We start from the raw sequence: 27942 nt of genomic DNA on the forward strand, positions 1-27942 counted from the left end.
TAATTTAAAAAATTATAATTTCAACTGCATTTCCAACCTGCTTGAAATTGTGATAAATTTTCGATCAATTTAAGATTGTCATGCTAGTGAAAATTCAAAATAATTTTTACTTGAAACACGGTGCCGTGTTTCCAAACACAGTATCAACGGTGAAGAGCGTATCAGCCAGTATAGCTATCCTATCATCTCCTAGTTCTGATCGGCTCACTCTCTTTCCAGGCTTGGTCTCGATTGAAAACGGGGATCTTAGTTTTATGCACTACCACTCAAAACTTTTACACATTTGTTTTTTCTTTAATATATAACTTGCAAAGTTTTCTGTGGTGAAAAACTTTCCACCACAAACCAGGCAGGTGCTAGGCCAGGAGGTTACAAGAACGAAACAACCTGCATTTTTGTTTTTAGATAATGGCCCTGTGGTATTTGTGGAAAACAAACAATTAGAAGTAAATCTTCTCTGTTTTCTCTATGGGGGTTGAAAAAAAAAAAACAAACCCCTACTCTTTCTTTGTCCAAAGTTCCTCTTGGCTCAAGACACGATGGCAGAGCCAGGTATAAAGTATGATTGCAAACAATGCCCTTCATGGTCCAGTATCCTTCTCCAACCGAATGTTCCCTTTAACCCTCCGTAAGAACTGGACATTTCTTAGATTGAAATCTGCCTACTCTACGAAGACATCCATTTTTAGACCAATGCCAATCAGTCTGGATCCATTATCAGGCTGTTGGTTGCTAGACCAGATCAATGGTTACTCTGTCCTGAAGATCCATCTTGAACTTTGTTCCGTAAAAGCTGACCTGACCTTGATCTGAAAAAAGCAATTTGCATATAAATCCTGGGACATAGGATATTTCTCCTACCAGCGTGAACGTGAATAACCATCAGTCTTCCAATAACCATAAGTCTTCCAATTATCCTGCCAATTTCGCCGGTACTCATTTTTCTCATTTGAATTGCCACGTGTGTATGATGTTCTTCCATGAGGACTGCTTCCATTGCTCTCCTTTGATGCTCTTCTAATTTGCTCGTCAAGATCATATTCCGAACGCTGACAATTCAAAACAATGCATCAAAATGAGGCACTGGTTGCTAATCAAAAAATGCAAACAGAATAAGAGAACATGTTCTTGCTTGAGAGCCAACTAGAATTTCTAGATAAAATCTCAAACCTCATTCAACAATGTGCTCTAGTCCTTGTTTAAGGTCGATAGGTTACAAGTTGAATTTTAACTTGGGCACAAAAACTAGTTCACTAGTCAGACAAACAGATAACATACGATTTCAGTCATGCTCCTAGTAGTTAACAACCTTAACTAAAAGCAGGATGCAGAAAACAGATATGGAATAACACAATCCTGTAATTGAGAAGTCATGTCTGTCCAAGTTATATGGGATCAAGGATGAACAGCTTACTATTTTCTTCACACAAGTAATTTATAACAGCAAGTTAAACACCTTCCATAGTAGTAATACAGTGGACTGAAACAGAAAAGGAAAGAAATAAAGAAAACAAATAGATTACAATTAGCATATAACATATTCCCTTCTAGTTCACAAGGTCATTAATAATGAAAAGGAAAAACAAAGAAAATTTAGAAAAACTCAAAAGGTTTCAATACTGTTCAATTACCATGAATGGAATGCTTGAATAAGAACCAAGGGACTCGAATAGATAACGAATTATTTGGAAAACAAAACATACCTTGGTACTATATTTGAAATATAACAGGGAAACAGACTAATGCTGAGAAACAATATAAAATACAGAATGAAACACGAATTACACTACAGACAGACAAGACAAAATACCATTTAGGATGCTAGATAGGCTACAAGACAAAATACAGATCACGTTAAATAACAAACCATTACAAGAAGAAATACAAATTACAATGATAAACAAACCACTACAGGAAAAACAACCAATTACAAGATAGAATCTTTGACCATCTTTATGTGTCTGGAGCAAATGAGTCAAGAATTATAATGCAGCACATGTTTATCACAGTGATGGTGTTGCAGCAATTGTCATGCCCATGTTATAGTTGGTGGTAGAATTGATCATGCCATAATGGTTATCACGGATGGCAGCAACAATGGCAGAGGTAATATTGATGTTTATAATAGAGGGAGCAACATTGATGGTCATGATGATGATAGTGCTTCCATGGTAGAAGAGGTGGCGGGTGGCGGCTGTTATATGTAGAAGAGGTGGTGATGGCAATAGCAAACATGATGAAGGTGGTAATGGAAAAATGTTGCCAGCATTGATGGCAATGAGTGGCGGTTGCAACTGTGATAATTGTGACATTGGCAATGATTTTTTAGTTTTTCTACACCAACCAAAATCCAAGTATACATCACACGTGTGCATTCATACATGCAAATTATAAACAATCCATTTCCAATTTTGATTAACTGCTGCTAATCAAAGGATGCCTTCATTCATAGTAATCAAGGTGACCAACAATAGCAGCCACACAGACAAGGTTGCTTAAAGATGTAAAAGACTAGCCACACAATTTAAAGGTGAAACACACCTGATGAGATAGGAATTGATGACAGTACAGGTATCTGAATGAAGAAAGCTCAAAATCTAGAATACAGCCACCTATTAGACCTATTGAAATCAAGTGGATAACAAACCTTAGTGGGGTCAGAGAGTACTGCGTATGCTTCTCCAATCATCTTAAATAGCCTGTCAGCATCTGCGTGAACCTCCTGGACAATTTCTTTCCAGAGCTGCCCATCATCTCCACTTTCACTTCTTGCCAGGAACTGACCAGCCTACAATTGGGGAAAAAAACATACAAGAGAAACCAGTAAGATTTGGAAACATGATCAGCAGTAATAAATATGCAGGGGTGGAAAGCTAGAAACCTTGTCCGGGTGATGTTTAAGTGCTGCTTTATGGTATGCCTTTTTTATATCAGATGCTGTCTCGGAATCCTTGACTCCCCTAACAAAGAAATTATATATAGTTGATAAATTATGAAAGTATAAAATGCCGGCATGCTGCATTTAATTATGACCAGAAAATTGCCTTGATTGTTTTAGATACAAATATCACCATGTTAGCCCAAAGATGCGGGAACAGTAACAGATTAAATACAATTAAAAAAAGCAGAGCCTCTTTTCTTTCCAGTAAAAGAATGATTTGTAACTGGGCAGATTCGAGGTATTTTACAATTCTTAAAAAAGAAAGAAAGAAAAAGGGCACAACACATTCTTAATTAAAGAGCTTTGCCAATTTTCAAATTCTCATTATATACGCGCTTATGTATATATTGAGAATTTGAAACTTGGTAAAGCATATACCATGATAGAATTAAATTTTATGCTCAGAAAGGCTCAGCTTTAAAAACCTTGACAAAGAAAATAATGATTATAGCGCAACAAATCTGGCAACAATACCACTATGATTCTAGAAGCACCACAGATATCTGGTTTAGAGAAAACAATAGCATCTAAACATTACAAACATGATGTTGTTCCAGTGAAAGCATAATGCGTTGAAGGTTCCAAAATGACTTACAAAATACAATAAAAATCCAAACGGATTCCTTTCTTAGCCTCTTCTTCCATTAAGGACAAACGCTGACGAGCTTGCCTTAATTCTTTTGTCCAACTGGTGGATCTAGCAGGTTTGCTGGACTGTCTGACTTTTCCATCGGATTGATTTTCAAGAATAGAAATAAGCCTATAAAGGTCACTAGCTGCCTGTCCATAGTCTCTAATCCTCTCATGCAAAGCAGCTCTTCTGGCAACTGCCTGCACCAGTTCCAATTGAGCAATTAATAGTGGGTCAATCAGGCAACCATGTAAACAGTTGTTAAAATTTGATGTCTATATCTCACACACCTTTTATGTAAATTAAGCAGAATTCTTCCCTCTTACAGAGCAAATTGGCAGGCAAAATATGTGCATGTTCATCAAAGGATGCAATTCATAGCATGTATTTGTGTTATTTAATAATGTTAAAGGAAACATTTAATTCTTCCTTGATGAGCTCCATATCAAATTACCAACTAACTGGTGGCAAGACATATTTTAGAGATAAACCTTTGAGTAATTTCCATCAAGTGCCACAGCTAGGCTGCAATCAGAAATGGCATCAGCAATCTGCCCCAGTGCTTGGTGTGCAGCAGCACGGTTTCCAAAACAAATTGCTGCAAAAGGGCGGGATTCAATACTGTTTAACAAAGCACCAGTATAATGTTCTACTGCTTCGGTGTACCGTGCTGATCGAACTGCTTCATTTCCTGCACTCTGTAATTGACAAGAATGCTAAATTAGTTCAGCTGGAAGAATTTCATGAAAAGACAAGAGTAAGACCGTGGAATATGTAATCTACCATAAGACTGCCAGAGGAAACCCAGAACCGAATCAAACACCAAACACAAATCACTTAATCTATTTTCATAGACAATCATTAACAATTGGAATGTCCATTCCAGCCCTAGTTTTCTATGGGTATTAATTATATCATATAATGATAACACATATAGCAGATTTTCCAAACACAAACTCAATAAATGAAATCAGTTGACCAAATCTACATTGTTAAAAGTCCTTCAGAATAGGAAATCCAATCAAACCAACCCCGAGCATCAACAATACCAAAAGCTACCTGATTATTATTTCCACTGGATTATTTTTTTTCATCATCTGCAATTTTTAAATGTCTATACATTGTTAAAAAATGAGCATGGAGAAAACAGTTATAACATTAGTGGTCATTTGCTTAAAACGGGCACAGATTAAGATGACATGGTGATATGAATCATAAGATTATGTACAACGTTATATGCACATAGTACATTAGGGTATATAGATTTTAGATTTTTATCAAAAGTTTCACTAGTTGACATGTTGACCACGATGTTGTCAACATCAACAAACAAAAAGACATAAATACCATGCAGCACCCTTATTACCCGGTATTCTAACCCATCTAAAACATTGAGGATGACTTTCATGTTATAGAAACCATCACGCATCATATATCATTTTGAAACCTAAGAACAGAGGTGAACTTAAAGCAATCAACAGCATACCTTATGATGTAAAAGATCACGTATGGTGACAGCTAATGTAACAGATGATTCCAATATCTTCCTTGCATCTGCTTTCCTGCATAGTTCAAATTATTATCATGGACCTCAAAGTTATTTTGAGAAAGAAATATCAACTAAAATTGGATCTGAATTGATGATATGATGTGTTTACTTGCAACTGATGGATCCCATTTGCTCTAATTTCTGAAGTAAATCAAGAGCCACCTCAAGCTTTCCCAAATAAAAGTAGGACTTTGAAATTAAGTGCCATCTCCACACCCTTGCGAATGAGCAATTTTCACTTTCAGAACAGCCAATATCTACAAACTGCCCATCCACACCTATTGAAACAAAATTCTTTTCAGCAGCACTAAGAGTCTGCTCACACATCTGAATTACCTCTTTATACTTGCGCAACTACAAAATGCCACCAAAACAGCCTATGATTAGAAAAGACCTAGAGGCAAACAAATGAAATACTCTTATGGGCAGAAATTTATCAACTGGCATTCTTCAATATTTGAAATTATTTAGTCACTTGAACAAGAGCAAAAAAAATAAAATAAAATAAAATGTTGAAAGAGCACAGACCATAAACAGAAACTTCGCTTTCATTTCCAGTAGTCTTTCTGAGTAGGGGCTAATAGATAAGGCCTCGGCAATCACATCTAGAGCATTAAGTGCTGCATCATATGTTCTCTCTTCCAAATGTTTTGCAGAATGGTTTATGCACTCTACCACTTTCTGGAAGAAAGGAAAACCACTCGATCAGTCATGGAATTAATCTCTTGCAAATGCACACATGGATAGCAGGAAAGGAAGAGGAAGGAAGATCCAAAAGACAAATAACTCCAACCATCCATGTCACAGTGACAGGATGATTTAATCATTAAGAAGCAATTTATGATAGCCCACCCAAAATGTGAAATCAATGAAAAATGAGCGCCTATTTTTGTGTCCCAACTACACATTTTGTAATCAAAACAAATTTCTTTCTAGATTTTACAGGCCAATTTAACAATGCAACACTTATAAAGATATGATTTATACCGCCTGTAGGATGTAATGTTTGTTGAATTGTAATCTGCCAGAAAAGGAAACCTAGTTCTATCCTATTTAGCCTTGAGAACTGCATTATTTTGCTTAACTAGGAGCTGCTGCTCGAAAAAGTAATGTGCTTAAGGAAAAAAGGTACGAGATATTCCAAAGTGGAAAAGTAACCTTTATCCTCTATATCTCTTCTTTTATTTGAACTTTTTTCACCGCTACTATTTTAGAAGTAAGACCGATATAAAACAAATGAAAAGCATCATATATCTACTACCATAAGATGGCCAGATCAGCACCACTTAAGCTAATAAATGCATACCTGAGCTTTCTGTACGCCATCAGCAGCTTCTATTGTGATTCTTCGATCCAAACACACACCAGCTCTAGATTCCAAGCACTTATTAAAATAGTGAAGTGCATCCTCAACTTGTCCCAGCTGAAGATGACAACTGGAGAGGGAAAAAAAATCCCCACATGTTTACAGCATGCAACACACCATTTTCAAACAGATGCTATATTCAGCAAGAAGCAAATGGGGATAATGCAGTAAGGTCAATCAAAAGAAGACTAACTGACAAAGCATTTATTAGCTATTCTTAATCAGTGTAAATGGTCAAAAGGGACCACTCATGGTGGACATACAGAATATGGGGATTTAAAACAAAAACAAATTCACACATATTTAGAATATAGAGGACACCATTTAGCATAGAGAATATAGGTATCAACATATAGGTATCATATACAATCTACATATGAATCACAACCAAACAACTCCTATCCTTCAGATGAAGTCAGCATATAAGAAATGACAATTCAAAGAGAGCCATTCTCAGGTGCGATGCAAAGGAAACAAACCATTTGAAAGAGATAAGATGTAAATTTTGCTTCATGCACCCCATGCAAAGGACTTACTTAGCAGCTCTTATTTTAACTTTGAAAAAGTTGGGGTCTAGGTCAGCAGCCTTTATGCAATCTCTTATCGCCTCCCTCATGTTTCCAAGAGACATCCGCGTTGCAGCACGGTTGCTATAGCAAATAGCAAGAGGCTTAAGACAGCATCCTGAAATATCACTAGAAGGAATGGAATTTATCCCACATGTATAAAAATCCTCTGCCTTCGACATATCCCCATTTTGATAAGCATGATTTCCCCTGGAAAAAACCAAACCCTATCCAACTTTAGTATCAAATGCACAGTCTCAAAAGTAATATATACTAATATTCAGCAGTAAACAATGTGGGAGCTATTTAGCCATTAATAGATTTTATGTAGAAAGCACCTTGCTCGCCACATCTCACATTCTTCCTGAACAGAGCCAGTGGATGAGATTGAACCTTGCTTCGCCAATTCATTTATTTCAGATTTATTCCCCACCTTTTTCTGTCGAGTAGATAAATCTTCTCCTTGACCCTGCACAGTGTCAAAAGCTATATATACAGAAGTGCGGGCATGGATTGAATTTGGAAAGAATAATAATTGACTTTACTTACATTTGGGTTTGGGACAAAAATAAATGGTTCGCATGGAGGTTTCCTCCTATATTTCTTTCTATACAGCCGTTTTGGTGTTGATGAGCAGGATGAAGCAGAGAAGGAAAATTTTCTCGCATCTACATCTTCCAAACCTGAAGCAAAGGAAAATTGCATTTGATGGCTGCTTTCTGTCTTTAAACCATGCGTAACTTCAGCGGAAGCTGCACCATCATTGCTGCTACTCACCTGCTCATAGTTGAAACCAGGGCAGGACATTTCAGCACCAAAAACAAACCCTTTAGAGATACAATCACCCATGAAACATCTTTCAGAACCACAACCAAAACTCTCCTGATTCATCTTCTCTCTTGGCCTCCCATCATCTTTCTTAACATCTAATGCTTCAACCTCTCTGAGACCAGTTGTCGCTGTTGAAAGGAACATTGCGGGTGCACAATCATTTTCTTGGGGGTTGGAATCATTTAATGTCACAGAAGTTTCTTCAGAAAATTTCCCAGCAGCTGCAATTTCCTGATAAGGAGAAAAATCCATGGGTGAGTAGCATCCGGAAGAACTTAGATTTTCTTGGCCGCACCTTTCATTTTGCACATGAACTTGCTCTGGGAGTTGCTTACGTAAAGAATCTTGCTTCAACTTTACCCTCATTTCTAATCTTTTTCCCTTCTTTGATCGGTTATTTACAGTAAATTCTGGTTTCTTATTTGATTCTGGAAATACACTTGTTTTTAAACAAAAAGGATCACATGGTGTTTTGAAGTCTGTAAAGGACATCCCTAATCCACCCAGATCACTTGTAGAACTACTTTTGTTATTTTCCCTTTCAACTCCAGCCATAGTTGTTGCTTCAGAAACTTCACTATGTACTTGGGAATCAAAACCAGCCAATGAGAATGAAGTTAGAGGAGCAGCTCCATTGAGTTTTGTATCATCATTCATTCGATCTTCAGGTAATTGGCCCTCAAGATAAGTCTTCACACATCCTGCCTGAAACCTAAATAATTCTGAACTCGAAGTTCTGATAGAAGTACTACCGGTATTGCAACTACTATTCTTGTCACTGGATTCAAATTTATCACCACCCGAACCCACAGCAGCATTCTGTTCACGAGAACAAGTATCTGAATTTCCATTAGAAGAGGCAGAAGCCTTTTTACTGCTTCTGATAACAAATAAAGAATCATCCTTTGCAGATGAATTCTCATTGTCGGCTCCATGAACATTCTTGAACTCATTAATATTTAGTTTCTTAATCTCTTCTGGAAGATTAAATATTGGGTTAATGCTAGATGTCCTAGCTGCATTACTACTATTTGGAAATGGTGCAAACTGACCCTTACCATTGACACTAGAATCCAGATTACCATTTTGATCCTTTGAAATGTTGTAGTTTAAAAAAGTTCCGCCACTTGACTTGACCTCAACAGGGAAGTTCGTAACCGCACATTCATTAAGATTGCAACTTTTCTTGCTGCTACTACCAAACACAGAAACGCCATTACTATTACCTTCCACTTCATGAAGCTCGGCCTCATTCTTGAATTTAATCTTCCCTGTATCAGAAAAGACTGAATTTCCAGAACTTTCACCAGATTCTCGTTTTCCCTCGTTGGAATTTAACTTCTTATCAAACCAACTTGCACCAAACACAAACCCTGAACCAGAAACCCCCACATTTGCACTAGAATCATTAGTATCAGCACTGAATACAAAACTAGAACCAGAAACGTCTACATTTGCAATGGAATCATCAGCATTAGCACGAAATACAAAACTAGAAGCAGAAGCCCCCACATTTGAACTGAAAGCCTCACGAGCAGCACCAAACACAAAACCAACATCATCAGAACCCAACTTCACCCCATTCCCACTAGAATCTCCCTTATTGGAATTCAAACTTGATCTTAATTCACTTTTGTCATCGCAAAACTCACCGTCACCCGCATTACTGACCTTTTCACTCTCTACTCCGCCTGCATTCACAACACACTCATTCAATTCTCTATTCTCCACATCAGATTTCACCCCAACACCGTTCCCATTAGCATCAAACACAAAACCCATATTACCAAGCTCCGTAGGCTCCGCTTTCAAACCCAAAGCTGGCTCCTTTTCTCTCCACCGCCCCACATTTCCACCAAATCCTGTTTCTTTAGAATCTAATTCCACTCTAGAATTCAAACCCAGATCAAAATCCCCACCTTTTACACCCCCATTTGCGCCAAACACAAAACCCACATTGGACACACAACTATTCCCATCTAAATCATCACCTACTGACTTAAACGGGTTAAAATCCGACCCGGAACCGGACTCACCCCGACCCTCTCCTTTGTTCCTCCCATGTAACTGCTTCCTCACCTTCATCAGCCTCGGCCTCGCCCGTCCCGTCCCGGTATGTGACCCGTTTTTATTCATATCGATTTCGCTGGATTTACCATAAAACGTAGCATTTACAGTTTGGCGGTGGTTATTCTGAATTGGAGTGGGGTTAGAGTTTTGGAGAGAGGAAGGGTGTTTGGAGGTGACCGGTGACCTGATATCGACGGCCGCAGCCGATGACATTTGAGGCAATACAGAAGAGGAGATTTAGGTTTTAGTGAAATTGAAGATATTGTTTGGATTGTTGTGAGATTTTTGGTGTTAGGGTTTTTCTCCGTTTCGCAGGAAGCGACTAGCGAGAGAGAGGAGGGGAGAGTGAGGTTTAGACAGGTAAATTGTACCGTTCGTTGCTTACTCGTTGAATTTCAAAGTCTTGTGTTCACCCTTATTTAGCGAATAGATAATTAAATAAATATAGGAAAAATAGAGGGCGACTAGAGTTGGGGTGTGCTGCAGTAGCTTCTGCAATCGTAAAAAAATAAAAAAATATTGGGTTCTATATACAATTTTATTTTAAATATTAATTTTATAAAAATTAAAATAATATTTCTTATTAATAACAATCTGCCTTTCATCTATTTTTTATATAAAAATTCGTCTTACTTAAATATGTATTTTTTAAAATCTACTTTTTTAAAATATGGTTCAAAGGAGAAAATCATAAGAGGAATGATTATGTATTTTAATTTTACAAATATTGATTACTTTTTTTTTTCTAGTTTTTCAAATCAACTTATAAATTAACCCATCCAAGCTTTTGAGATCGGATCCACTCCTCGTCAGATTTTTCCGATCAATCCTATGGAAAAAAGGTGACGATAGCATGGGGTGGGCAAACAAGTGTCTGAGAATCCACGTCGAATGCTAGCCAAGAAGCTTTCCAACCAACACCAATGATGACACAAACTAGCAAAACGCCAAATGAATCCCGCACCGACACCGTCGCCACAAAGGTGGCAAAGCGAAAGCGAAAGCAAAAGCTGAACAGACTCCTACTTTCTTCTCTTCTCTTCTCTTCTCTCAGGTAAACACTAAACTCAATCAATCATCCTTTCTCCTTTCAAAACCCTACAACATTCAAATATCATAATCACCACACTCCTTTCCTTTCCTCTTCCTTCATTAAAAATATCCGAGAGCTGTAGTTTTTCTTGTGCTGATGTAGTGAATGCTAATGGTTTCTCGTGGTATTCTTATGATAAGTTGTTTTTTAATCATTACGTAATTTTTGCTGTCTTGATTTATTAATTAATGCGAAAGTAAAAATTCAAGTGTTTTAAATTCTTAATAGTAAGTAAGTAGGGATTAAAGTGAAATGAGAGACAGTTAGGAGTGATTATATTGCTCGTAGATTTACTGCTAAACCATTTTAGTGTAGTGCCAATGCAGCTGTAACTTTTTTGAGGAGGGAGGAAATCTCCTTGACTTGCTCTGCATCAATTTCTGTTACCAATTGATTGGCTTTCAAAAAATGTAGTCTTACTGATGTTGGGTGTTCTTTAGGAGCCAGGTTGCTGGTTGAATTGAGTGTTGTTAATGTACTTTAGAAACCATGATCTTCAAGCTTCAAGTGTTCTCAGACGACTTGTTTCTAACAATGAATTATCTGAATACGTTTTATCTGTCAAAGCTAACAGCATCTTTCTGTCTAAGAACTGATGCTTATTGATTTCTTGATCCAGTCATTGTTAAATTTGTCTCTGTGCTCGATGTTTCGTGGTAAAAATCATTTAGAATCCACAGTTTATAAACACGGAATCTTATAGCAGGTGCTGTTTCGATTAGCTTTTTTTACAGAGGATCTTATATTCACGAGAACCATCTGGGTTATGTTTTCATGCCCCATGGATCACATGTCGGTCAAGGTTTTACATGGTATGAACTTGTGTATCACTTCAAGTAAAAATTAACTTCTTCAATCAGGCGTCAGCTCTGCAGTTTTTTTGTGTAATTTATTTTTCATGCCTTGAGAGATCCTTCGCCAGTTTGGGCTTGTAGGCAGTCCTTTGAGTATTTCATGCAAGAAAATTATTTTTATTTTGATCTGCATAAAAAAGGGTCAGGGAATTGAATTTCATACTCGGAACAACTAAACTCACCAGAGAATTTAGTGGACCACTTCGAGCTGGTGCTATGCTCACCCTGCTGTTTGTAATGGCCCTTTGCCTCCTGAATCTTTTGGTAACTTGTGATAAAAGTGTTTATAATCATTTTTGACACTCGTCACCGTTATACTGAGTAAATGGATCCGAGGAGGTTGCTGTTGCAGAACCCAGACCTTTTGTATGAAATTCATTTGTAACAGTAGCATGCTTCCCATTGAGAGCAGATTAGCTATCTTAAATGTTGTGGGGAAGTAAAAAATCAACGATGTGCCATTAAATGTTAAAGAACAATATTATTACCACGAAATTAAGATTAGAACATGCACGCATAGTGCTGATTTTAAAGTACCTTTGAAGCGTTTTTACTCGCAATGATAGCTCACATTTTAGTAAAAAATATCAAATCAGACCGTAGTAGATCTCTATTATTTTGTAGATGGTCCTGATGACGACTTCCATAAATATATTTTTGTCTAATACATGTAGCTATGCAACGTCAAAATGAGTTAATCATTCTTTCTGTTTTCCTCTTTCAGCAATCTGAGTCGTATCTCATTCTCAGATAAGACTAGCTTCTTCCACAAAAGCATGCCTTCAAATTTAATGCAGATAGATTTGAAAAGTTTGAAGGAGCCTTCAAATTACAAGACAAGCTATACGTGTTGCTTACATGAACATGAATGCTTTGAGTTTAATAATGTTGTCTTCAGCCTTCTTCATGAGTCAAGCTCTGGAATGCTGGTTACTGGAATTGACTTGTCTAATCTAATTCTGGTAGTATAGATCCTGGAGCAGGTGTAACAAACAAACAAGTGCTGACATAAAATTTTTGGAGAGATTTCGTGACTTGGTTATCTTAGAGTCTTTGTTCTTATTTTCTTTCCTTTTCTTTCTTACATAGGTAAGCTTAGGGGTAACATCCTATACATAGCTGACACAATCAATAAGGATCGTGTTACTTCTATTTATCAGTGTGTTATGATTTTCCAACTTTTCCCATATAATTATTTTATTGCCCACAATAAGAAAATGAAGTGCTCAGATTTGTTAAGGTTTTCGAACTCCTTTAGAATTTTTCGTTTTTATTATACGTCCAGAACAACCATAGTCTTGAAATATGGCTGCTTGAGAGATTCTGTTTGTTACCTGAATACTGGAATCTCACCTTTACATATGGCCGAAGTTTATTACGAGGCCCAACTTAAATTTATCTTTTAATTGTGATATATATTTCAGTTTTCCGTCGTTCCATTCTTTTTTTTTTTGTTTTATGAAAATATATTTACATGCAAACGCTGGCTTTCCTACGTCAGTTTGTTTTCCTTTTCCAGGATGCCCCAGATACTGATGAAAACAGAACAGGTAACGATGCAGCTGAAACCAACTTTTCCAGGAATGTTGTGAAAGATATTCCAAGACCTGGTCCAAGTTCTCCAGGAGACAACACGAAATTAAAGTTAACGTGGTTGATTGGAAAGCGCAGGAACTTGTTTCTCCAGATGCTCCTTTAGAAGAGGACAGACCTGGGGAAGTAAAAATGGAGGCTTCCATAACACCAGATGATGTTATACGAGCTGGTGGCTTTGGAGCTAGAGATGATATAAGTAGCTTTCTTCCTGTTGCAAGTGATTCAACTGGCTTTGAAGCAACAATCCTTGATGCTAGAAACTATGAAGAGCCACAGGGAGAAATACAAAGACCAGGTCTTGGCTGGACAGAAGCGACAGAAAGGAAGCAGTTGTTTTGCCAGTCCTTGAGACCTGGTTGCCACGGACAACTTTTCTGGTGTTTCTGGCTTCTGATATTTTGTGGCATGTTCGTAACTTGTGACTCCGTGGTTTGAATTTATTAATTATTTATTTCATGTTTCTGTTTGCATGATTTTGTTATTCATGGAATACAGATAGATGCTTTCTCCTCGCTCAAAGAAATAAAAGAAAATAAGTGCATGATATGTTTAAAGATCATCATGAGCTAATGCTATAAACCCTCTTTACAGAATTGCCTACTTAAAATTTTCATTTTTATTAACAACTAAATGGCCTGCTGACTCTTACTCTCTATTATGCTGACGATTGCTGTGGCAACCCAACTTTCCATCAGACCTTATAATTGTAATTTACAGTTGTACGCATTATGGTCCATATTCTCCCGAGGAATCTTTTCCTGATATTCCTTATAAGTGGCCAGCATCATGAGAAAGCTATTTCCTTCTGAAGATTCTTTGGCCAGGAGCTAGGATTGCCATTGGGTCATAAGTTGATTTCCTATTTACAAAAACCTCCCATTGCGGGCCGAAATGAGCTTGCCATTCTTCCTGGGTGCTGTAATGAGGCATATATTGCTTGGCTCCAAGACCGGCTTTGGAACAGAAATCTAGAATTCTTTGGTTTTGGGCTAGAATGTGAAACAAGCCATCTCTTCCTGTGGAAGATGGCATTGCAGAGGATAAGAATGCCACTTGGTAGAAAGTGTCTTCATCTGGGGTGATTAAAGATGTCCTGTTGTTCCACCTGCAATGCGAAGGAAAAATCAGGTTAATAATATAATATTCGAAAATTGAGGGGAAATTAATAGTTTTGTTTCTCGTATGAGAGTACTTGGACTTGTTCACCGGATAGATAAGGATGGGACCATTGCTATTGCCTGTAAGAATATTGCCAAAGACCTGCTGAGCAAACTCAATAATTTTGGTTCTAGGGATTAAAAGATTTATCCATGGGTGAGGAATCTCCCATAAACCTTTTGACCTGAGGTTGATTTCAGACAGGTGGACTCTATCCAGGAATTCCACGTAAGAAACTTCTGACAGAAAGCGTGGGGATGAAATGTAGCTCAGTTCTGACAATAGGCTCTCAGTTTTCTGCATGAGAGAAAATAAGGTTAGGAACGCGGGCTTCGATTATGTAAAATCTATGTTGGGATCCTAAGAGGTGTTTTGCAGTGTCCTCTGTGCAAGTCTAACCTGGTTCGTTATATCGGACTCATCTGGGTTAAAGTATTTAGCAATTTCTAGACAGTAGAGAGTTTTTCCTTCTGAGATGAATCGACTGGCCTGAAGCGGGTCTCTTGGATTGAAGGAGGATCTCCAGTTATTGAGGAGACCGGTTCTGTTTATTATCACAAGCCCTTCGATATAGTCAAAAGAATCCTTGGATGATATTAAACGTTCTTGATCATTGGAAAATTTAGAGAATTCATCATATAGTACTCTGATCCATTTCACCTGTAAAAAGTGATAAATTACACAATAGATAAGAGTTCCTTGTGACATTATAGCAATGCATAGAGATTTTAAGAGTCTAATTCTTACCATCTTTGGTGCTGGTTCAAGAGAGATTCTCGCTCGAGTGATTATTCCAAACTGCCCAAGTCCTCCAAGAACACCATAAAAGAGTTCTGCATTCTGCTTCTCTGTACAGGTAACCACTTCTCCCTTGCCTGCACCCAGAGCATCAAGTTAGATTCAATTGTGCCTTATTTAACTTTAAATAATTGAATCATTGTTTCAAGTTAGCTAGTTATAGTTAGAACTTGCTGTGAATTTCATTGTTCTTTTAAGGTGCATTCTTTTCAAGATATTTTTCCCCAGGTTCAGTCTAATTGAAAAGCAAAGCTTCCAGCAACTTAGTGTGCCGTGGTAAAATTGTTCTTTCATGAAAATCGAAGTAATAAAATCACTGGAGCATCCTCCTTGTCATGCTGAAATGACTTTCTATCTGTACTGTGATATTGGGCCTGCCTAGCATGAAAATTTTTATATGACAGAATCATGCGTGAGTATACCTGTGACAACCTCCAACTGGTAAATGTTGTTAATTTGTGGCCCATGTTTGAATGCCTGTCCACTAATTCCGGCATTTGATAAGGTGCCTCCAACGGTGAGATGAAGGTAGTCTGTCCAAGATTTTGGTGCAAGCCCGTATTTAAGAGTCTCATGTAGAATATTAATCCACAAGTCACCACCTGATGCATCCACATACGGCAGCTCTCCCGTGTGAATTTGCATCTCTGGTCCCTGAAGGGATTCCATGTTTATGACTATACCTTGATGAGCTTGTGCTTGACCTTGAAGCGAGTGACTGTGGCCTCTAGCAGCAACTGTTAGCTTTGAAGTGGAACCCATTTTGAAAATATGCTTTATAGTGTTGGAAATATCAGAAACCGATTTCGGATGTAGTACTGCTAAAGGTAGGAAATGATATCGATTGCCAAAGTCCTTGGCTGCATAATCGATATGATCAAAGCTGAAGTAGCCATCTAGCTGAAGTGTTTCTAATGAAGAGATGTTGGAGGAGCTCTTATATGGAACAACACTTGGGTTGACAGAAGCTTGGGTGGAACAAAGGTTGGCTTTATCAGGTATGGAGCAAAAGAATAAGATCACGATAAACACAAGGAATATAAGGTTGTTCTGTTTGAGAGAGGCCGAAGGTGGTGATCCCATTTGTTCCGTGTTAGAAAGAGAAGGAAGGAGAGAAACTGTGCAAGTCGCTACTTGTGAGGAATAGCAAAAGGAGAGGTGCAGAAGAGCTTATGGAGATGGAAGATGGAGACGACAATTTAAAGGGAAGGTTTGGGCGGCACAGTCAAAATATTCAGTGGTGACTTCATATTAACTGTGTACGTAAATGTCGAAATGAATGGCTTTGATTGATAAATAATTATTAGTTTGGATGAAAATGAATTTGTTTATATCATTACTTGATTCAAATTAGATAAGGAATTATTCAAGTTTATTTTATAAGATTTAATGTGATTATTTATGTAACTATTTAGTTTGTTTGGATTATCTAGTTTGTTTGGATAAATTATATAAAAGTTCAAATAAGTTTTTTCAAAAAACATAATACAAGTTATTCAAAAATACTGTTAGAAAATTATTTTTATGAAGTATTTTAAAGGTACGTTAAGAACTTAATAGACTAGGAAACTTAAAAATAATATTTATTAAAGATTTTTATCCTTATCATATAGATGTTTACATAAGGAATGATATTTAAAAGCATTTTATAGAATAATACTTGTAGTGGAGCAAGAGTGCTCGAGGGAGTTCCACGTAATTTCATGGCATATACTTTTCACAAACAAGTGGAGTGTGAAGAAAATTTTTAAGGAGAATTATTTGCTAAAGAAATAAAAAGCCTGCACTCTTCTAGGGAGAGTTTTTGTGTTAACTTCTAACAACTGGCATCTTATTGCAATAGAAGACAATATAGAGTATTTATCTTGTAAAGTAAATTTGTATAGATACAAAGGATTTGTAGTTGAAAATACTTATTTTATAATCTTCTAAATTACTGAAAGTTTTCTATCTTGAGTTTGGTTGCCTTAGAAAGTTTTTTTTTTATCTTTTAAAAAGTTCCTTTAAAGGTTTTTCTTCATAACCAAATAACTTGTTCTTCAAAGATCTTTAAAAGAAAAGTAATATGTGGTCTATCAAATCTGCAAGCAATTAGAAAGATGGTGTGTGGAGTTTGTCAGTAAAAAAAACAAACTAAGGCTCAATATAAGAAGAGCATTGACATTCTAACCTCAAGAACTCTTGAATTGTTGCATATAGTAGACCTAATAGGTCCAACTCAAACTAAATTCTGAGTGAAAAGAAATATATTATAGTTATTGTGGATAACTATTTAAGATATACTTAGGCTATTCTGTTAAGAAAAAAGTCTAAATTTTTTGATCTTACGAGGAATTTGTTCAAAGGATTGTAAACATTAAATAATTTTTCCATATCTATAATTCACAATAACTATAAAAAAGAATTTGAAAATACTAACTTTCAATTTTTTTATGATGAAAAAGTACATAAAGAATTCTTTTCTCCTATCACTCTTTATCAGAATGATATAGTTGAGAGAAAAAATAGAACTATACAAAAAATGGCTCAAACCATGTTGAATAGTAAGAAAGTTGCACTGTATTTATAGAAAAAACTCTCAACACTAATAGACATATTTTGAACCATGTTATATTTAGATTATGAACAAAACTCACTTCTTATGAGTTATGAAACAACGAAAAGCTTATAGTCAAATACTTTAAAGTGTTTATAAGTTTTTTCTATATCTTAAGAGATCGAGAAAACTTATATAAGTTTGATAACAAAAATGATAAATGAATCTTTCTTAGATAGTCATCACATAATAAAGTCTATAACTTATGAACTCAAACCTTCATGGAATCAATCAATGTAGTTGTTGATAACAATTTAAAGGAATATATGAAGAAAGACCTTGATAATATCATTGAGATAACTGAAAAAACCTCATTAGAATAAGATAAGAAAAACTATGAGTAGAGTTCTTCACACGTTTTTAAACAATTATGAGAGAAAAAACCTTTATTAAGGATAAAACATAATCATTATAAAAAGAACATTATTATGAGGTTAAGAAAAAAAGCTATCAATCAAGTCTTATATATGTGTTATTTGTTGTAAAATAAACCTAAAAAGGTTGAATATACCCTATAAGATGAAAGTTGAATTAATATCATATATAAAAAACTAAATCAGTTCATAAGAAATTATGTATGATAATTGGTTCCACGTCCTGATAGTCACAAAATAATTGGAATTAAATAAATCTTCAAGAATAAATTAGACGAATATGAAACAATCATCAACAAAACTAGTCGTATAAGGATACACTCAAGTCGAAGGGATTGATTATTATGAAACATTTAGCCAATAGCTCATTTAAAATTTCTTCATATACTGCTTGTAATTCCTTATCAATTGAATTTTAAACTATATTAGAAGGATGTGAAGAGTGTATTCATAAATGTAATTCTATGAGAAGAGGTCTATATAGAATAACCCAAATGTTTCACTAATCATTTATTTCTTGATCATATATATAAGTTGAAGAAAGCTTTTTATGGTCTAAAACCAACACTACAAGTATGGTATGAATTATTAAGAAAATATTTGTAAAATAACAATTTCAAAAGAGAACAAGCTGGCAAAACTCTTTTCGTAAGAAAAACTGGTAGACATCTCCTCATTACTCAAATTTATATGGATGACATTGTGTTTGGAGTTACTTGTGAATCACTTTCTTATGAGTTTACTAAAAAAGTTTTATCTGAATTTAAAATAAGTATAATTGGTGAGTTAAACTTTTTTCTTGGCATATAAATTAAATAGAGTGAAAATAAAATTTTTATTTCTTAATATAAGCATGCTAGAGATATGGTTAAGAAGTTTGAAACAGAAGGAAAGAGTCATGCTTGTACACATGTGGCACATTTGTTAAAATCAACTTAGATCCTACATATAAGCTGTAGGAAAGTGTTGATTATTCACTTTATGGAAGAATGATAAGGACTCCATTTTACATTACTATTAGTATACTTGACATTGATTTTTGTGTAGGTGTTTGTGCTAGATTTCAATCTATTCCTAAAAAAATCATAAAACAATGACTATGGTTTCTCTCAAGATACGATGACTATTCATTGTGATAATTTCAATGCAATTATTATCTCTAAAAATGATGTGCAACATTCAATAACTAAGCATATAGATATATGACATTACTTTATTGGAGACTTGGTTGAATTAAAGATTTTATCATTAAAACATGTGAACACTAAATATCGATTGGTTGATTTATTTACGAAACCTCTAGATGGTCTAAGATTTGAATTTCTTAGAAAAGTTACTGGTGTATGTGATATACTATGATTATTAAAAAAGATAAAATTTGTAAATAATAAAAAAAAATGTAAAAAGTTTTGTTTGTGTTTTTATATGTTTGTTAACACTGAAACACAAAAGTAAACCTTGCAAGTATACCTAATCCTTACCCAATAAGATCGGGGCAAATCTTATTCGGTAGCCTTCACTTTTGAAAATGTTATTCTCTTGAAAGACCAAATAAAGCTATAATCTTAAACACTATAAGGAATTCAATTTGTTTTACTAACTACTAGCAAAAGAAAAATTGATTTAAATACAGGTATACTAATAGTTAAGAGAAAGTAATGTGCATTGAATTAATTAAAACTAGCTGAACATAGTGCATAGGAAGACACTTATCCTGACATATCCTTAAGAAAAAGTCAAGTGTTCATATTATTATGGAAATAAATGAACACTTTAGTATAAATCCATTCTACTCTTTAAATTTTAAAGAAAAAGTCAATTGCTCACTATGAAAATAAACGAGCAATTATATAATAGAAATAATAGAGTTAATCAAACCCTATGTTAAGAGTGAAAATCTTTTATATCTAGGCCCTAACATTAAGTTTTACTTTCAATGTATGCTCACACTTTACTAACATTATATCAAATTAAAGAGAAAAAGATGAAGAAAGAAATTTTACAGTAGAATTTTTGCCTTTTTCACTCACAAACTCACATCTTAATTTGGTTAACTAAAAAGATATGCATTCATGAATGAGGATTGACTAATAAGGTAAGTACTCCTTCTAAACTGTCAATTGTGAGTATTTTTAGGCTAAAAAATTAAGTTACTTTATGTAGGTTCATATCTCTTTCTAAGTGTACAATTAAATACAATTGTGAGAAAAAAATATGAAAATAACATGATATAACTGATTTAAGAGATAAAAAGAGAAATGATTAGTCTATAAAATCAATTCTTTTTATAATACTGACATGTCATCTTAAAAGAGGCTGTAGTTTTTTTTCATGAAGTTTAGAGAAAAAAATAATTTTTTTAGAGTTGAATTAATGGTTTTGTTTATCAAAACATGTAATCATCATTATTTCCCCCCTTCTCTCTTTGTTTCTTGTTTTAAAGTACCCTCTCACAATTTTCCAAGAAAATCTCTTCATCTTCATTTGACATTTTTTGATAAATAGAAAATAAATTTATAAGACAAAACATATATTTATCCTCTCCATCTTGCATTTAGCCTTTATATAAAAATAATAAGGATATCCTATTTTGATATGGAATTTCTTGAGAAGATTATTAAAAATATTGTGTCTTTACAATCATCTTTGTAATGTATTTGTATAACACATTTCTTTTGATTTATTATTTCTGAAAATAGCTAATGTATTTTTTTGTTGAATGTAGCACAATCTAAAAAAACCAACCATTTCACTTTTCTTAGTACAAGATGGCTTACATAAAAAAATTCTCTAAAAAGAACATGGTAGATGAAAAAGAAGTTTTGGTAAGTGATTTTTCTTATCCCATACTTATGTTAATAAAATATATATTTAAAAAAAGCAATTGAGCAAACTGACTCAAAGCGCACTTACTTTAAAGGTTTAAAGGTTGAAGTAGTTAGAAAATTTTATGCCAATTGTGAGCTTTTCAATCTTGATGACCATTTTATTACTTCCACTGTCATTAGAAAGTTATATGAGCTATTTGAAATCACATATTGTAACTTTTCCTATAAAGGAATAGAAGCCCTTTTAAAGACTTAGATTGATGATTTATTTATTGGCCTTAGAGAACTAAAATGGTTTGACAAATCACATAGTTTGCCTTTAAACATAATATTACTTATTTACTGATTATTAGTAAAAAATATGTTAACAAATCTCCAGCCTATTAGAAGGCATATTGAGCTAATAATTAAGAAAGCTCATTTCATATATATTATTACTAATGATGTTCCTATTTACCTAGCTACCCACTTTATTGATGTCATACAAAAAACTACTACTAGGAAGTGCATTTGCCTTTTAATAAGTTGATATCTATGGTAGGAATCATGACTAAAGTATAATTGTATGATAGTGAACCAATAATTAAGATTTAAGAAAAGATCTTAGCGGTACTTGTTGTCAAATCTAAAGTTGCGATTAATAAAAAAAGGTCACATTTTGAAGAGTCTATATCCTCTCATCCTGAAACTCCTCAAACCAGCTGCTTACTCTCTCTTATAATTGAACAATTGTAAGTATTATCAAACAAGTTTGATAGTTTTACTAGTAAGTAAGAACAAAAGATTGATGTTGTTAATAAGTTGTTAACATATATGTAATATGATATTGTACAGGTTAATGACAAACTTGTTTAACTCGACTTGGATATCAAACAAGTACGTCAATCTATTATTGGTAAAGATGAAGACTAGGATGTGTGCCATACCAAGGGGAGGAAAGTATGGATGCAAAGAAAGAGAAAAAAGAGTAAGCAAGTATTCAACAAGCAAAAGCCAGCCATCAATTTGTTTATGATATTTTACATTTTATAATCAATAATGAATATTGAAAATCCTGGTCTGTAATAACTATGATATTTTTTGTGGCATATGAATCTCTATGCTGAATACTTGATACACTTTGAATTTAATGCATATAATTGTAAAACAATATTTGGTGCATAATAGTTTTATGAACATATTATGAACTGTTAAGATGCAATATACTGCAAGAAGTATTCTTTAAAGATATTATGAACAATTTGAATAAAACATGTTAGAAACTATTAGGATGTTGTTGTATAAATATTATTAACTATTCTCATGCTATATAACGTTATTTCAATTATACTTGCAAGTATATTTTAATAAAGTATTTGTGAAAATACTTTATTATGATTGAACTATTTGAACTACTTCTATGCTAATTCATCATTATTATGTTTTGTCATAAATTTGACAAAGAGAGAGATTGTAAATGTTGAAATGATTGACTTTGATTAGTGAATGATTATTTGCATTGATGAAGATGAATTTATTTATATTGCTAGTTTATCCAAATTAGATAAAGAATTAGTCGGATTTATCTTATAGGATATAACATGATTAGTTCTATAATTATCAAGTTTGTTTAGATAAATTATCTAGGAAGTTCAGATACATTTTATCAAAAGAAAATAAATACAAGTTATTCTAAATAATTGTTAGATAAGTATTTTTGTAAAACACGTTAGCAGCTTGTTTATTAAATGTTCTTATCATTATCACATGAATATGTATATAAGAAAAGACAATCAAAAGTATCTTATAGAGCAATGCTTGCAACAGAGTAAAATTGCCCAACTAGCTAAGGAGTTGCATAAAGTTTTACAACATATACTTTTGTCATGTAAGTGAAGCATATAAAAAACTTTTAAAGAGAATTCTTTCTTGATGAGTTAAAGAGCCTGGAGGCTTCTAAGATGAGTTCACTGGTAACAACTAGAAGTTCTAGTTAGAATGACAATAATTTAAAGATGGTCAAGTGTTTTGGCAAGCAAATGTGGTAGAAGAAAAAATGGAGCATTTGTCTTGATAAATAAGATAGTATAGACATAAAAGATTTTTAGTTGAAAATATTCTTCTTGTAATATTTTAAACTAATAAAAGTTGTTTATTATGAGTTTGACTGTTTCAAAAGGGTTTTTATAATTTCAAAAATTCTTTAAAATATTATCTCTTCATGATTAAATAACTTGTTCATCTAAGTTTTCTGTATTTTTATTTATTTAGTTATTGATTGATTTTTACAAAATGTTAGAAGATTGCTTTTTAACATATAAAGAACAAAAGCAAGACTGTGAAACTGCATACTTTGTCTTAGATGTGTGTTGAGGATTTTTATTTTAGGCTTTTTGGATTCCAAAGGAGTAGCTAGAAGTCAGAAGAAAGTGAAAAATATTTCTCAAAATGTTTTCTACTTTTCAGTCTCACAACCGCAATTTCCACTTGTCTCTCATTATCCCTTTCAGCAATAAGCTATCACTACTTGCAGCAATCATACTTCCTCCCTACTTCAAGTGATGGAGATGTTTCACCACGTCATTTTGCTTGTCTATGATCCACACCACTGCCTTTCCTTAAACTCATATTTCTATCTTCTTCTCAAGAATTGACTGAGTTGTGCAATCACTGTTGTCAGCTTAGGATTGAAGTCCCGGCATCCAAGGGCCGGCCCCTACAAGGTTGTGTTCTGTTAGAGATGAGTGGTCAAACATGGGTCCATGCTCACGTGATGTTCACGAGGTGCGGAGGTGGTGCTTGTTGAAAGCAAATTTTGGCAGTGCAGGGCTCTGGAGGATCCCAGCCAGCATTGTTTTCAACATGTGGTAAAATCAATGTCTTAAGACAAGCATATGCAGTATAGATGGCTTCCTCTCTTAAGGCCATTTTGTTTCATATGAAACCCAAACAGCAATTTACCATGTGGTTGTGGGGCATTATGATATTAAGATCACAATTTTGGTGGTCCTCTGAATTTGGAGTTAATCATGTCTAATTTTCCATTTCACCAAAATTACTAGTTTCTTGACGAGGTATGACCCACATTTTCATCGCCATTATGATATTTCCCGAGCTTTTTTTTTTTTTTTATATATATATATATTTTTTTTCAGTAAGCTCTACCAAGCTAGGTGAAATTGTGGTCCTTTGGATTTGAACTTTATTGATGGTTTTTCCCCCAAAAGGACAAAATCTTTATTAGGAATGACCCGATTTTTGTATTGCCTTTATATCATTTTGTGGTGTGGTGTTGTTTCGAGCCAGCTTCACCATTCTAGTACTTCGGTGCACATGGATATATTGCGATGCAAACTTAAAATGCACTAGTGCAGATTAAAATGCTTTTAATGTGGGAAATCTTGTTTTGACTGGCATTTCAATAGGTTTCTCATATACACACTGTATTGTTGTCATTATTGTCATGAATTATGCCACAGTTTAAATTAATTTTTTTAATAAAAAAATATTTAAATGTTGCTAATGTATTTTTTGTAAAAAAAAATTATAATCATGAACTCAAAATATAATATATATTGAAATTCAATTAAAAAAAATTATAAAACCCAAATAAAAAAAATACAAAAACCAATAAAGAAATATCTAATTAAAAAAGATCCATAAAAATAAACAAAATTAACTTCGATTAACTTAATATCAAATCCGTTATTTAGATTATAAGGTTAAGATAACTTTTTAAAAATTAAAAATAAATCAAAAAAATTTACAAAACCTCACTTTTAACATGTCTAATATGAAAAGTTGAAATCGAGAACATAAAAAAATAAATTAATAAAATTAATATATAGCTCATCATAAAAAAATAAAAATTAATCATGAAACAAAATTTTCAAAACAACTTAATATTAAAAATGAAATTAAAAAAAGAAAAAATAAAATAAATTAAAAGATATTATTGTAATAAATAATATTTTATAAGTATGGTTTTATTGATTTAATTATATTTTTTAGTGTTTTATTAATGATCTTGTCTGTAAAATTGGTAATATGTTCTGAAAACGTTTTATTGGTAGTTTGACGATGAAGGAAGAAGAGTGCCACACAAGTTGAAAGAAAAAAAATGGCGGGGCTATGGCTTAGGTCAGCCTGAAAGGTATTTCACCAAATACATTGCAGATGTAGCAACATTTGGCATTGGACATTGACTGCTATAGAGCACGTTACTAATGAACAATGGGGATATATGGTAGTCTCTTCTCATCAAGATTATGCATTGCAGCATGAACTGCAACTGGATTCTCAACTAGCTAGCACTATATTTTCTAGATGATTGCGTGTGTGTGCGTGTACGAATTTCTTTCTGTGAAATTAAGTGTGGATGTTTTTAATCGAATTTTCTCGTTTTTCATTAACAATGCAACAACGCACGAGGCGCAGCAGGCTAAATCATTTCCCACTCTTGATTTACTGTGCTCTGTTCCCACCGCACCCCTTCTCTCCCTTCCCTGCGTAGGGTGACCTATTTAAGCTTGACACCCTGTTCAAGTTTCATGTGCATACTGGTCTAGTTTTGTGGGTTACAGTACTATATATATCTTTATAGCTGGGATGTGTAGGGGCCTGGGGGCTGCTCAGTTCTGTGTGGAGAAAGTGAACATGAGGATGACAGTAGTTTGAATGCGGGAAACACCAAAAGGCTCAGCCTATCAGCTTAGATTAGCTTGAAGTCTTAGATCCCAGCACTGGGACACCCCTAGAATGATTCCCATCTTTAATATCCTTTTTCTTCTTCTTCTTCTTCTTCTTCTTCTTCTTTTTTGCCCTAGCGAACGACTGTTGTTGGAATTATTGCCCCATTTGCTTCTCCTACTGACGACCTCATAAGCATCCGTTTGAATTCAGCAGCTCTTTTGGAAAACATATGCTTGTCGCCAATTACATTTATGCAAAAAAAGGTGAAATATCTATAGCCTCAATGCTTGTCTGCCTTCTATTATTTTTTATTCGTGAGGGTAAGTGCACGCTTGGAGCCCAATAATTGCCGTCAGTTATCACAATTTGGTTGCGATATTCTTCTGCCCTCTGAAAGTGCCTTTTCCTAGAGTGACTTGCAAATTGGATATTCTTCTTTCCACATAATGCCTTGCCCTTCAAAATTATTTGTGACGTTGTGTATAGCAAATGATACATAACTAGATCAGTTACTCAAACTCTAATATTACAGTGTTTAACGGTAGAAAAATAATCTGTTTTAATATTCTCTGAAATTTAGTCATATCTAAAAATTCTTTTGAAATAACTTACAAGATATTTAAATAGCAAATACACTAAATTGCACTTAGCCATAGACTCATTATACTATTATTTACCACAATAAAGAAAGAAATGAAATCTATATATGGCCTCGGCCAAAAATAAAAAAAAATAGTTGTCTTTGATTCAAGGTACCTTGGTATTTTTATAGCGGCTATTAGTCATTAATGATTTATGTAATGATATTTTTATCTATAAAGTATTTTATAAACAGTAAAATAACAAAAATACCTCAAAAGTAAAAAAAAAAATGTTTTGGGTTGGGTATATAGGTATTTTTTTTGTTTTCTTATATAGTAGAATTACTAATATATTAGATCCAAGAAATTTAATGCATTGGGGTCAAGGGTATTAGAGTCTTTTGGCTCCTTTTTTGTTGTTAATTGTTGGTTTGTATAAAGGTAGAGTAGTAATTTACTATTAAATAATATTTTTAATTAAAAAAACTATTAACGTGTGTTCAATACGTCTTTGTTAGTGGGTTGTATCCATACCATTTATGTGGTACGTGTGATGCACTTGATAGCCAAAACTAGTCTTCTCTCATCTCCATAGATGCACCATAGTGTCTTTTTTAATGTGGAGTAGTGTATAGCAGCTTACGGTGGTTGAATTGTTGTAGATAATCATTTATTTATTTATTTATTTTTTCTCTTTCTCTTGACATTTAATGTATACCATTATCTTCTTTGTTTTTTACTTAGCAATTTAAGTCCTCATTTTCTTAATTTTTTGTTTTGTTATTTTTTCATTTATAGAATTTTTTTCTTTTCAATTTAGTCCTTTAATTACAATTTCTCATTTTTTTTCAATGTTTTTTTTTTAATTTTTAACTTTTTGCTTGGCATTTTTGTTGATTTCTTTTTCTTTGAATTTCATCCTTCAATCAATTTATTTATTGTTTTTTTTTGTTTAGCTTAACCCTCCTTCTTTTTATTTGTTTTTCCTTTTATTAAAGTTATTTCTCAATTCAATTTAAGTCCTTTAAATGAAAATTTTATCCCTCTAAATAATGTTTTCTTTTTATTTGTTTTTCCTTTTATTAAAGTTATTTCTCAATTCAATTTAAGTCCTTTAAATGAAAATTTTATCCCTCTAAATAATGTTTTTTTTCACCCTTATTTTTTAGATCTTTTTGTGCAATTTTTTTTTCTTGTTGTCTTTTGACATTTAATTTGTTGGAAATTCGGTTTTGTATAATTTTAATATAATTCTGCATTAATTTTTTTAATATCAGTTTTATGATTATCTTCAAGTTTTTTTTTTTTTTATGGATTTAACCTAGATAGGTCATGAATTTTACATATTTTTTAATATAATTTTTTTAATTGTTTTGTTTTTATATGATTTTTCAAGATATTACTCTAGAAACATTTTCCTGCCTCGGTCCTCTTCCTTG

At 33.7% G+C, this 27942-nt stretch overlaps 2 protein-coding genes and 1 long non-coding RNA gene across 4 annotated transcripts; all 3 read right to left on the bottom strand.

The window, feature by feature from the left end:
• Positions 1-447: 447 nt before the first annotated feature.
• On the bottom strand, positions 448-10356 carry LOC105131755 (uncharacterized). Of its 2 annotated transcripts, XM_011034888.1 has the most exons (12): positions 7603-10356; positions 7392-7522; positions 7024-7263; positions 6428-6557; positions 5650-5802; positions 5231-5475; positions 5059-5134; positions 4064-4270; positions 3537-3772; positions 2882-2960; positions 2648-2788; positions 448-1049 (listed from the first exon to the last, which is right to left on the bottom strand). In XM_011034888.1, the coding sequence occupies exons 1-12, from the start codon at positions 10165-10167 to the stop codon at positions 858-860; spliced, it is 4395 nt and encodes a 1464-aa protein (XP_011033190.1). In that variant the 5' UTR covers positions 10168-10356; the 3' UTR covers positions 448-857. The 2 variants fall into 2 exon arrangements, with proteins under 2 accessions (XP_011033190.1, XP_011033191.1); XM_011034889.1 differs by lacking the exon at positions 448-1049 and having other exon boundaries at positions 2697-2788; positions 2882-2950.
• Positions 10357-11452: 1096 nt separating this feature from the next.
• Positions 11453-12011, bottom strand: LOC105131756 (uncharacterized). The gene is made up of 2 exons (XR_843492.1): positions 11599-12011; positions 11453-11541 (listed from the first exon to the last, which is right to left on the bottom strand). It is a non-coding gene; the product is annotated as an uncharacterized LOC105131756 (long non-coding RNA).
• Positions 12012-13927: 1916 nt separating this feature from the next.
• On the bottom strand, positions 13928-16737 carry LOC105131757 (cytokinin dehydrogenase 1-like). Its single transcript, XM_011034890.1, has 5 exons — positions 15876-16737; positions 15403-15530; positions 15055-15315; positions 14690-14952; positions 13928-14602 (listed from the first exon to the last, which is right to left on the bottom strand). The coding sequence occupies exons 1-5, from the start codon at positions 16534-16536 to the stop codon at positions 14293-14295; spliced, it is 1623 nt and encodes a 540-aa protein (XP_011033192.1). The 5' UTR covers positions 16537-16737; the 3' UTR covers positions 13928-14292.
• Between the last annotated feature and the right edge of the window lie 11205 nt (positions 16738-27942).

Source organism: Populus euphratica, unplaced genomic scaffold, assembly GCF_000495115.2.
Source record: "Populus euphratica unplaced genomic scaffold, PopEup_1.0 scaffold101.1, whole genome shotgun sequence".
Taxonomy (NCBI): Eukaryota; Viridiplantae; Streptophyta; class Magnoliopsida; order Malpighiales; family Salicaceae; genus Populus; species Populus euphratica.

Coding starts and splice junctions, on each gene's coding strand:
- LOC105131755 (XM_011034888.1), bottom strand. CDS start 10,167: ATGTCATCGGCTGCGGCCGTCGATATCAGGTCACCGGTCACCTCCAAA. Junction 7,264..7,391: donor TGTGAGATGTGGCGAGCAAG/GTGCTTTCTACA, acceptor GGTTTTTTCCAG/GGGAAATCATGCTTATCAAA. Junction 5,135..5,230: donor ATGGGATCCATCAGTTGCAA/GTAAACACATCA, acceptor TGAACTATGCAG/GAAAGCAGATGCAAGGAAGA.
- LOC105131757 (XM_011034890.1), bottom strand. CDS start 16,536: ATGGGATCACCACCTTCGGCCTCTCTCAAACAGAACAACCTTATATTC. Junction 15,316..15,402: donor TTGAACCAGCACCAAAGATG/GTAAGAATTAGA, acceptor CACTTTTTACAG/GTGAAATGGATCAGAGTACT. Junction 14,603..14,689: donor TATCCGGTGAACAAGTCCAA/GTACTCTCATAC, acceptor TTCGCATTGCAG/GTGGAACAACAGGACATCTT.